This window comes from Sardina pilchardus, chromosome 7, assembly GCF_963854185.1.
Source record: "Sardina pilchardus chromosome 7, fSarPil1.1, whole genome shotgun sequence".
NCBI classification, from domain to species: domain Eukaryota; kingdom Metazoa; phylum Chordata; class Actinopteri; order Clupeiformes; family Clupeidae; genus Sardina; species Sardina pilchardus.
Window position 1 is genome coordinate 20,214,661 of NC_085000.1, and position 11,768 is coordinate 20,226,428.

At 43.9% G+C, this 11,768-nt stretch overlaps 1 protein-coding gene across 2 annotated transcripts; it reads left to right on the forward strand.

The window, feature by feature from the left end:
* The first annotated feature begins 6,480 nt into the window (after window positions 1-6,480).
* LOC134087560 (keratin, type I cytoskeletal 18-like) lies at window positions 6,481-10,619 on the forward strand. 2 transcript variants are annotated; one of them, XR_009939834.1, is made up of 7 exons: window positions 6,481-6,981; window positions 8,549-8,631; window positions 8,730-8,886; window positions 8,984-9,148; window positions 9,306-9,431; window positions 9,724-10,001; window positions 10,143-10,619. XR_009939834.1 is itself a non-coding variant. In XM_062541131.1 (7 exons), exons 1-7 carry the CDS (start codon window positions 6,556-6,558, stop codon window positions 10,261-10,263), a joined length of 1,299 nt encoding a protein of 432 aa, XP_062397115.1. In that variant the 5' UTR covers window positions 6,481-6,555; the 3' UTR covers window positions 10,264-10,619. The 2 variants fall into 2 exon arrangements, 1 of the variants encoding a protein (XP_062397115.1); XM_062541131.1 differs by having other exon boundaries at window positions 9,724-9,944.
* Window positions 10,620-11,768: the final 1,149 nt, after the last annotated feature.

Genomic DNA, 11,768 nt, shown 5'->3' on the forward strand with positions numbered 1-11,768 from the left:
ACACGGTTTAAAGGCCGGGGCGTGGTCTCCATTTTCCTCTGACCCACGTCTAGACTGGCTGTTTTGGAAATACTGCAAAAATGAGTTTATTTGGTCAGGTTCACTGGGGGGGGAGTTGATAAATATATTTTAAAAAAAAGTTAAGGTGTGGTTTCAACTATTTCAGTGTTTGGATAAGCCACGATAGACCATGTCCAATTCTGTCATAAAATGGACATGAACTGCAGGTGGACTAGTCCAGTCTAGGAGAGGAAGGAGCAACCTCTCCGTTAAGTGCTGTACCTGCAAGACACTCTTCTCCCACCTGCTGACATAGGCAGGAACTGCTCCACCAAAGCCACTAGAGGGCATTCCCATATATCTAACTGACACATATCGATTATGTGTCTCATAACAAACCCTCACTGAAGCAGGACTCACATGGGGACATCTGCCGGTTCAGTGGCACAGGATAGGTGATTTTGGAATCCATATCTTAGACAGGAGAATATGGAGAAATGTATACAAAATGTATCTATAGTTACAGCATCTGAGTGATCAATAGCTGTGAAGCTGTGTCTACCTTATTGTTAGAGCCTCATTGGGGAGCATCTCCTCCTGCCTCAAAGGACAGGAGGAGATGGCGTGCGCACACACACACACACACACACCTGAATAAACAAATCAGTAAACAAAACAACGCTGTCAGCTGTGGAAAGTTTACATATGATTTTCTTCTCATCTCAGAGAGGCCTCCCATAGTTAGGCTGTGCAACTGGCTCTCACAGTAGGTCTGTGTTTTCTCTTTTGATTAAGTACACATGGCTGATATGGCATTTCCAGAACAGACAAAGGGAGTAAGAATAAACAGAACATCATAATGTCAAAGAAACTATGGTTTCAATTCATTCAATGAACTAAAATGTTACTTATATCCATACTTGAACATTATCACACATTTTTTATAGAGCCATGACTTCATGCTTTTGTTTGTTTAAATGTCCTTCTCCTACATAAAACATTTCACTAATTTGACCAAAGGCATTAAAATGTTTTGTCTATAAAGTGAGCTTGAGGAGACGTCTCTGTGAATGGAGCTGAACTGGGGAGATGCTGTCAGTAGAAATGTTTATGAGGACCTGACGTGTCTCACAAAGGCTTTTACAAGCAAAGCTTCTGCAAACCCAAGGTGGCTGCAGCTCTAACTGAGAGAGAGGAACGCATGACAAAATGAACACAGGCATGACAAATGCAAACATTGCTGGCAAGCCAGTGCCCATATGGTCACTAGTGAGGAAGGGAGGAAGGAAGGAAGGAAGGAAGGAAGGAAAGATCACTTTACATAGGGATCCTCTAGAGTAAACGCTAACTTGTTAGCAAACATCATTTAATGTGGCATGTCTCATTCAGTATGACACTCTGGGAATTCACATTTTCAAGGGAACTTGCATGTCTCTGTGCATTTGATTTTTAATTAACACCAACTACATTTTGACATTATTATTAGTAGTAGTATTAAGAGATAAGACTTCAGATCAGTGACATTAATGTTTGTCAGTGCCGGTGCAGTAAACTTTTATAAATGCTGGTTTTGGCGCAGCTCATATGAGAACACAGAAGAATGCAATAACAAACGCAGGGGGTAGAGAAGCCTCAAACCATGTCATTTACCCTTGGATGATCTCCCCAATTTCTGTTAGCATTAACCATCCCCACTGGAGGGGAGGGGGGGGGGGGGAGACATATCCTCCCCCCTGTTGGACGCTTATCGGACGCTCATGTTTGTGTACACACGCCACATTCCATCAGAAGATGAGGCCCTTGTGAGGAACAAAGTCCTGCTATTCAGAGTATACGTAGAGGAATGACGGGACAGGGATGAGGGAAAGAGGAGGATTTAAACGGGAGGTCAACGCTCCTCGAGCTGAATGGGCTCAGCGGCATGACAGAAACCAGGTTGCTCAGCCATGGATGCCTTTACCAGATTCAGCTGGATGTGCTTTGCTGAGACCATAAGGCATGTAAGCCATATCTTTGCCACAACTTGTCTCCTACCCAGAGACATTACTAACAAGACATGGGCCAAGAAGGACATGAAATGTATACCCTCCAAGAGGAACAATAGGAAAATATTTCAATGTTTGTTTAGTGCTAATTGGTGAAACAAAATGTGAATTTGATAAATATAATGGAATTGAATGCTGTAGCCTATAATTTGATACTGTATACTATTTTATGTTGAGCTCTTTCTGTTTTCAGTAGCCCTAGGAAGTATTATCTGTTTAACTCAGCCAAATAATCCCGATAATGACTTTTCAGTCTGTCTAGACCAACGGTCCCCGCATGAGTGACAAGACCGGTTCTGCCAGTTGCTATGTTTGGTGGTTGCTATAAGCAGGCAAACGGGGAGCATGGTGAAAAGTGATTGATACATGGTTCTAACACTCCCCCAGCCACTTTCGACCATTCGTGCTGACCTCAGCAAACACATGAGGCATTTCTCTAACCATGAGCAAAAGAGGAGGGAGGCCAAGGTGGGAGAAAAGGCGTGAGAAGAGATAAGGAATCCTCCTATAACGGCTTCACTGGCGCAAACATGTCTTCATCACACTGCTGAAACATCCCCTTTGTGACACAACACGCCAAGAATCTTCAATGGCCTCGTAATGAAGGATAAAAAATGCTTCTGGATGAACACCAACGTGTCTCCAAACTGGGAAAGACCGGTTAGGAATAGCTGTGTGTTTGTTACAGCCCTGCCAGACATCGGTCATAGTCATCCCACACACTCAGTGGACAACTCCTTCATCACACTCCAACACTTAAAGAGAAAAGAGAGAACCCCTTCCCTTGCCCCCCGAGCCATTCTTTTACAGTGTTGAGACAAATGCCCTGTTGTAGCCTTGGAGAACAGACAGTGGGTCTTTTCAAGCACACAGAGGACTTGCTTGATTTTCCACCACAGTGATCTACATGGATGTGTGTGTGTGTGTGTGTCTGCGTGTCTGTGTGTTTCTGTGTGTGTCTGTGTGTGTGTGTGTGTGTGTGTGCGTGTGTGTGTGTGTGCGTGTGTGTGTGTGTGCGTGTCTGCGTGTCTGCGTGTCTCTGTCTCTGTGTCTGTGTCTGTGTGTGTGTGTGTGTGTGCTATGTGTGTGTGTGTGTTCAGGCTCCGTGCCTCTGCACTGTCTTTCGAACAGAAAAACAATAAATCAAGGGGACTCCCAGTGGCATCTTGCACACAGTTGTGAAGATGTGTTGCTGAAACCTCTCTCACTTCCCGACAAGGCTCTCAGAGCCGTAAAATGGATGCCCTCCATGACCATGGACACTTTTCTTTCCCACTGGCTTCAGAGGAATTCGGTCTTATTTCACATAAAAAATGTTTGAACTGGTCAATCCAAGGTTTCACATGCTGAGACCCTACAACCCCAGGAGACCGCTGAGCCTGCGTTTTGAAGAAGAGTATGTACTTTAGGCGTTCAGCAGCCTGGATGAAGCAGAAGCTGCGTGACTCATGATGATTACCATCAAGCCAAAAGGGCTTCCTTCCATGACGGTGAATCAACCCCCATCTCCTGTTTTTCCATCTAAATTTACTCACTTCTAGTCATCTCTCCTCTCACGCTCGGGAGGGGTCCTCTTCCAGTGTCATGCAGCCATAATGCCCTGAGGAATCGTGCGTACACCTGTCTGTTTCTCACTTTCCCAGGTGGCACCCTGTTGACTTTATCACGCACAGTTTTTGATACAACTTCTGGACAGCAAGAGTGTCATTATTACAGCTGTGTCAAAATGACAAAGCCACTGGAATGCGATTCATATTGCTGGCCTCCAGGTACTCAGGGCATCTGCACTCAGGGACACTGTTTGTCATTCGAAAGGCTTCTTGCATTATAGTTTGATTAAACTGGAAGAAATCATTTTGACCCTATCAAGAACTGAATGGCTAAATTCTACATTTACAACCTTGATGTTATTTTCTATTTTCTTTGATGTATCTTTCACCAAGGCCATGATATGTTATTGAAATGACAAAGTAAATGCCACCTTTACACTGGGGTCTTTTCCGACGCATACCTCATGATCATTTGGATGCTTCTGACCTTTGGCTTTGCATGAAAAGAGGCCTGTGTGAGACCACCATGTTACAGAGGATGGGTAGACTTCCATGGCCCTCACACAGGCCCAGAACAAGTAATCCCCACAGTCCGGCAGCCTTAGCCGCCAAGTACTGATGAATCCCTGCCTTTGAGAGAGAGAGGGCCCACTTACGTGCCAAGACACGAGGGGGTCTTGCTTTACAAGGATCAAGGTCAGACCACAGCTATTTCAAATTGGCATGGAGTGTGATTGTGGAATAAAGGAGGCCTGCAAAGTGAATGGGTAACACCATATCAGGCTCCCCATGGCCACAACTCACCCCGGATGCAGAGGCATGAGTCACTGGTTCACCTTGTGACACCTTCCTGCTATGTCAACACTGATGTGTGAGCTTACGGGACATCACCGATAAGCAACTGCGCGGAGCCATCACTGACAATGTGTACCTGAAAGGCCAATTGATTTTGGCCAGCCACACGCAGAATGCTGCTGACTCAAACAATTGTGTAATGGTTTCACACAGCTGTTATGGCCTGACTGAGGTTAGCGTAAGCCAGGAAGGTCGCCAGGGGATTGGTCACTGATTTGCTTAGCCCTCTGATACAGTAGCTTTCCATATATGGTGTTGTGGATTCTCTGTGGTCAAGCAGAGAATGATCGACAAGGGCCCCACCTAATTAATGTTTGAACACTGACTAATATTAGAGTGACAGCCACCCGCTGCAGGTAGTGGGCGTAATGTGGCTGATAACTTTTCTCAGGAATCCTTTGTAGTTTATTATGGCTTCATCATAATAACTGATATGGCTGTCAGACAAAGAAACTTTACAGACTACACTTTCACTTCGGAGGTGAAGTCTTTAACTGAGGTTAACTGTGTGTGTAGATGAATGTGAATTCATACATTTGTTTTTGTTTGTGTATGTTTGTATGCGTTTATGATTGCACAGGCAAATCCAGAAACAGTTCGATCTGAAACGAGAAAACAAACTGCAGTCCAAACTGGCCCACCTGCATGAGTCCATATAGGCTACTGTAACTACCTCCCTTCACACTTCCAGGGAACGGGTGTGTCAGACTGGAATGATGCTTCTGCATCAGCGGAAAGCTTTGCTGAAGTATTTACGCCAAAAACAGCAAAGAAAACAGCAAAGTCTTTCCAAGAGTGTTCCCTTGAGAAAATGTGGTTGCTACCACTTTTTCTTTCCTCCTCTAAGACAATGGCTAGCCTTTGTATGATTGTGTACTTTATATCCAAAATGACATTCCACATTTAATTTTCTTTTTTGAGGGGATTTTTCATTATGCGTTGTTGCTCTGCAACTAAAGAGACCATGATAAACTGAAAAGATATGTTGGGAAATACCCTAATTATATGATTTCCACATCATATTTCAGTGTATGGTATTTGTCTAAGTTAAAAATGTTTTCTTAGAGAAACTGTCGTTAAGTTATTGGGTCCATAAACCAGTATTCAAAATTCCCTCTGGACACATTCCTGTTTTCAATTTGAAATCAAAGCAGAAACAAACCCATTTCTTTGGTGTGATTCTTAAAATTCACTCTTTTTTCAAAAAAAAAGTAAATATGGACTAGTAGCAAGTGAGAGAAACTGGAACGACTGTAGTATTATCTTTCTGCAGTACGTATAGCCTGTGAGGAGCACCAGTAAAGTGAGGGGGAAGCCCCTTTGAAATTAGAGGGGAGAGGGGGAGACCTCCCCTTATGAGTTTAAAGGATGTTTTCCTTTTCCAGCTTGTGTTTTCTCCCTGCTTGTGTACTTAAGAGCTAGACTGATTGTTCTTTGGTTGGCCTCCTACCCTTACAAGGGTGGAGCACGAGATATCCGCTTGAATGCATGATAGTCTGGAGTAGATGTATACACTTAACTGGGAGGTTTTGTGAATATTACTATCGTCTGATAGCTCCGCTTTAGCGATCTTGATTTTGAGCACTTATATTGTAGTAATATATCTGTATATGTATAAAACAGAAAACATTCACCACTAAAAGATAAGAGGTGAAAATATTAACATTTCAAACAACAAAAATGGTCTGTCATTGGTTCATTCATTACATACAAAATCTATTTTGTTTAAATGACCGCACACTGACACATATACTGTATATAACACTGCCTGACGTTTTTTTGAGATTGAGGAAGTACATATCATGTGACACAAATTGTACAGTATTTCCAGAAAGTTGTTGCATCAGTCAGTAGAATTGAACCACCCAGACTCACTCCTGCAGCGGAGCAGGAGGCCAGCATGAGTGGACAAGGAAAGAGGGAGGAGTTAGGGGAGCGGGTGGGAGGGGCCCTGGAGGGGCGGGACTGAGCCCCTGGTTTCCAGGCGGAGATATAAAGCCGGCATGTGTGCCTCCCTCCCTATCCTGTGTGTCTGTGCGCTCAACTCTCTCTCTCTCTTTCTCTCACTCTCACTCTCACACAACTCTGCCACTTGTCCAGCCACCATGAGCACGAGAACCTCCTACTCCATCCGTCGCTCCAACGTGCCCCTGGCTCAGAGCTCCATCACCCGCACCTCCATGGCCCCTGCCTACCGGGCGGCCAGCATCTACGGGGGTGCGGGGGGCCAGGGCACCCGCATCTCCTCCTCCTCCTACTCCGGGCTGCGCAGCGGCCTCCCGGCCTCCTCCGGAGGCTTCTCCGTGCACGTGAGTGGCGGCGGAGAGGCCATGGGCCACATCATGGGCAACGAGAAGGGAGCCATGCAGAACCTGAACGACCGTCTGGCCACCTACCTGGACAAGGTGCGCAGCCTGGAGCAGGCCAACGGCAAGCTGGAGACACAGATCAGGCAGGCCCTGGAGAAGAGAGGCCCTGATGTCAACGACTACAGCCGCTTCCAGGTCGTCCTGGACGAGCTTCGCAAGAAGGTAAGTGGACATTTGGGGGCACATTGAAATTCTTGTGGGCATAAGGGGTGATTTAGTTTTAGTTTTGGTTGAATGCAAGGAGAGAGCCAAGTGGGAGAGACTTGACTTGATTTAATGGCCTATGAAGGGAACATGAGACATTTCTGTGGTGAGAGAGACTGTTGCTGGGAAACTTTTGTAAAGCATGCGTGGGTAGGTGTGGGGGTGGGGGTGTGTTTAAGGGGCCAAAACAAGGAGGAGATGGCATTCAGATAACGTTAGCTGTCTGATTGCCAGCGATTAACAGGAAAGGCCCAAGGATCAACAGGAAGTTCTATGAAGGGGGAATACCTTTGGCTCCTGTTCCCCCCTCTCTGGACCCCTGCCTGTGGCTGACATCTGTGTGAATACGCATAGACTTCCTGTATTTATCTTTTCTGTGCTACACATCTAGACGTTTATTTAATCCCAGTGGCTGGAAAATAGCTGACTTCAAGGAGTGTTTTTTTTTCACCCGCAGAGGGGAAAAAGAGGAGGAAACCTGCTGTCAATGGAACATACTGAGAGTCCTGTACAGGGACACGTTTTTTTTTAATTAGAGACCAAATTTAAATTTGATCAGGACCCTGTTTTTTTGACAGAAAATAAAGAGCGCATGAACATCAGTGAATCACATGAAAAGGACTATAAAATGGACTATAAAATTACGTTGCCATCACAGCAACTCTTTTATACAGTATACTGGGTGTGTCCTCGGGCTAGATAGATAAAGTCATTTATAATTTGACACGCATCACACCAGTAGCGGGTGTTGACTAATTGTCACACTGCAGACAAATCCATGTTTGATTAGTGTTTCACACCCTCTTGAGTACCACTCAATCTGAAGTCAAGTGTCCACCCAGTGGATGAATCATCTCTGGGGAACATAATGTGTGTGCAGAAGACTAATTCTGTATTCAAATGTTTTTGGAGGTGGAGCCACTTCTTCCCAGTGTCCGTTTTTTATGACCTCCAATACCTTCCCTAATCTGTTACTATTAAGTGACATAATCTACCCAAATTCCTCAGTCAAGACAGAAGCTTATCTCAAAGGCTGATTGGGACGACTCGCTTGGTCTTTCCCTCTGATGATCCAACTGTGTGTTGGTGGCCCTGTGGAGCCTGTCGTCTCTAACAGGCCGCAAAACAGGAAGCCGAGCCCTGACCTCCACCCCAAAGCCGGCCAGTCGTGTCCAGCACACATCAGGAGCTTTCCCACAGTCTCTGGAGGCCCGTTAATGATTAGCCTGTGGACTTTGCTACTTTCTCTTGTATCTCCTCCTTATCAAAGCAAACATGTTAGCCTCTGGGAACAAATCCTGCTATCGCCATCCAGAATGTCAAATTTCACACATTTGCTGTGTTACCGTAGACACATTCGATACATTCTGCCATTTACGACGTGATAGTTATTTTATGGCACCTATTACACTCACATCATGTCTAGACTAACGAGTGAGAAAGAAATATTGACAGTTGATATTGGGGTTGATAGGCAGCTGCAGTCAGTTGATGCAGACACTAACTGTCTCTTTTGGTCAAACAGGTGTTTGATGCCACTGTGGACAACGCCCGCTTGGTTCTCCAGATTGACAACGCCCGTCTGGCTGCAGATGACTTCAGAGTGAAGTAAGTCCTGCACAGTCACATTTGATACAATATTGTACCCAGTTTCTGTGGGCGTCCAGACATGATCTGATTTTCACCATCTTGTGTCCACTGCACAGGTATGAGTCTGAGCTGGCCATTCGCCAGTCTGTGGAGGCAGATATTGTTGGCCTGAGGAAGGTCATCGATGACACCAACCTCAACCGCATGAACCTTGAGAGTGAGATTGAGTCTCTGAAGGAGGAGTTGATCTTCCTGAAGAAGAACCATGACAATGTAAGCATTCATGGCTGTTGGACCAAAGTCTACTTAACCCACAATAAATTATTCTGTATTAACTTGTTTAATCTTGATTGTGTTTTTTTTACAACAGGAAGTCAATGAACTGCGTAACCAGATCGCGCAGTCTGGCGTCCAGGTAGATGTGGATGCGCCAAAGGGTCAAGATCTCGCTCAAATTATGGAGGAGATGAGGTCAAAATACGAGAAGATGGCGCAAAAGAATCAGGATGAGCTCAAGAAATGGCACGAATCACAGGTATGAATAAAACATTTGACCATTTGATTACTCGTCCTTGTCTTTAACTTCTAGCTACAGTACGTGTAAATTCTATTTCTCTATCTAGTTGCATAGACCACATAAGTCCACACTAGATATCTTCTCATTGCATTTTCTTTTTGCATCTCCTGAACAGATCTCAGAAATCCAGGTTCAGATGACGCAGAGCACAGAGGCCCTGCAGGGCGCCAAAACAGAGTCCACCGACCTCCGCAGACAGCTCCAGACGCTCGAGATCGAGCTGGAGTCACAGAAAAGCTTGGTAAGCACCTGCACCCCCTGCACAACATGATCCCTTTCCTCCCACTCACCTCGTGTTGTTCATTTGCCGTTTTCACAAATGACGAATCTTGGGGGGTATGGGGAGGGTAGGGGGGGTGTAGTGGGTGGGTGAGGGTGGGTGGTTAAGTAAAATTGTTTGTGTGTTTATACTGTATGTAACATGTTATTTCATGTTTTTGATTATATTTTTGGCAATAAAAAAGAAAGAAAAGAAAAAAAAAAAGAAAAAAAAATGACGAATCTTCCTCCCCGTTCACTTGTGTCTCCAACAGAAAGGGTCGCTGGAGGGCACCCTGCGTGACACGGAGATGCGCTACAACATGGAGATGGAGAGCCTGAACGATATCCTCCGGGGCCTGGAGTCCGAGCTGATGCAGCTGCGCAACAACATCCAGCAGCAGACGCACGAGTACGAGGCCCTGCTCAACATCAAGATGAAGCTGGAGGCTGAGATCGCCACCTACAAGCGCCTCCTGGACGGAGAGGACTTCAAGTAAGTGGCACAGAGAAAAAATCATCTTTACAATGCCATTTATTGGATCTACAAGAGGTAAGATTAATTTGACACGCACACTGATTAATCAGTGGTAGATAACTTAGCCTGTGCACATTACAATGATCAAAAAACAATAACAATCATCAAAAACGGGTGTGTAATGGTGCGGAAACACCTTTTTTTTTTTATCAACAGACTTCAAGATGCCGTGGAAGACCCGAAATCACTGAAGACAAAAGTCACAACAATCACACAGACACTGGTGGATGGCAAAATTGTGTCCTCAAGTACAGACACCAAGGAGAGGCAGTACTGATCCTCCTCCTTTCACCTTCACCTTACCAATGCAACACTAACACCTCAAGGTCCACTTTTAACAAGAAGATTTTATAACTTATTGTGCCCTTGTTGCTCTTACCAACCCCATTCAGTAGTAAGGCAAATCGTTCCTATCATTCTTGCCTTAAGGCGACAAGGTATACAGACATGGAAAATTTAATTTAAGGTGTAATGACATTATCTGATTTGTTTGAGAAAATGTTTTTTGGAGCAATGGTGGTTTATTTTTGTACCTCTGACTTGTGGCATTGTTTTGGCCTTTTTTCACCAGTGTTTGGATGTTGTGTTGTACTTGATCAGACAGTTCCTATTAAAAACAAAAGCATCTTAAAATCGTTTTGAATGTCTTATTTCATCACACGATTTACATCTTACTATGTAGTGACTCATAGTGTAAAAAACACGAAGAGTGAAGAATAAGCTATAAACCATAACATGAATAAAATACCCATACTGTGTTAACACATTGTTAATAACTTCACTCAACTTTGTCACCTTAGATACATTGAGACCATACTTCATCTTAGAGCTGACTTTTGTAGAGCAACAAGAGTTGTTGTTAATATAAAACCCCTCGAAACTTTCTCTATTTGTGTCTTTAGGGGACGTTATGTCATTCAGTGTCCTCTTCATGATAAGCAATAAACAAACAGGTTTATGACAGTGATGTTTATCTCCTCCCTCCAGTTGTCAGTGAAAGCCTGATGAGCGAAAATTAAGTGATGAGTCACTAGACAACTCAGTAATGCAGAGAGGTGTGACTGGCTCCTGTGTTATTAGTAACTGATTAAAACTTATTCTCACCCCATATGAACATGAAGGAAGCGCATAACTGAATTTTATGAATGGTAAAGTACATAACTGAACTAGGTCATACAAGTATGAAATGCAAAAAAAATGGTGAAGAGGTCTTATTATCTTGCTTGTAATACTGTATCTTACAGAAAATATACAGATTATCATAGCAAAATATGTATTTTAAATAATAAATATGTATAAGTACTTACAGTAGATATCATTGAGGAAAGACTTGACAGGAGAATTCATTGAAGATACTGTACCAACTATTAGTTACCTACAGTATATTTGTTTTTACAGTTGACCAGTGGCCACAATAGTGTTTTGATATTCATCTGAGCATACAACAAGTCAACATCAACATGAAGACTGTTCTTGGCAAGTTTATATAGCTCCATCCTCAAGTGAGTAAATAGGGCCAATTAGCTATACAGGACTTATAAACGCTAACCATGAAAGCTTAAAAGGATCATGCCCACTTTTGGAAAATTAGCTTATTTGCTACTATGTGTACAGTACCCCAGGGCCCTATTTCAGCAATCTTAAATGCCTTGTGAGACGCAAAGCTTAAGACAGTTCAGGCGTGTCCAATCCACAATGCCAATTTAATGGTGTGATTTTGTGATCAGACGCCAGTTAGTCTTATGTTTCTTAATTAGTCATGTGTGTGTTATGGCGTAACAT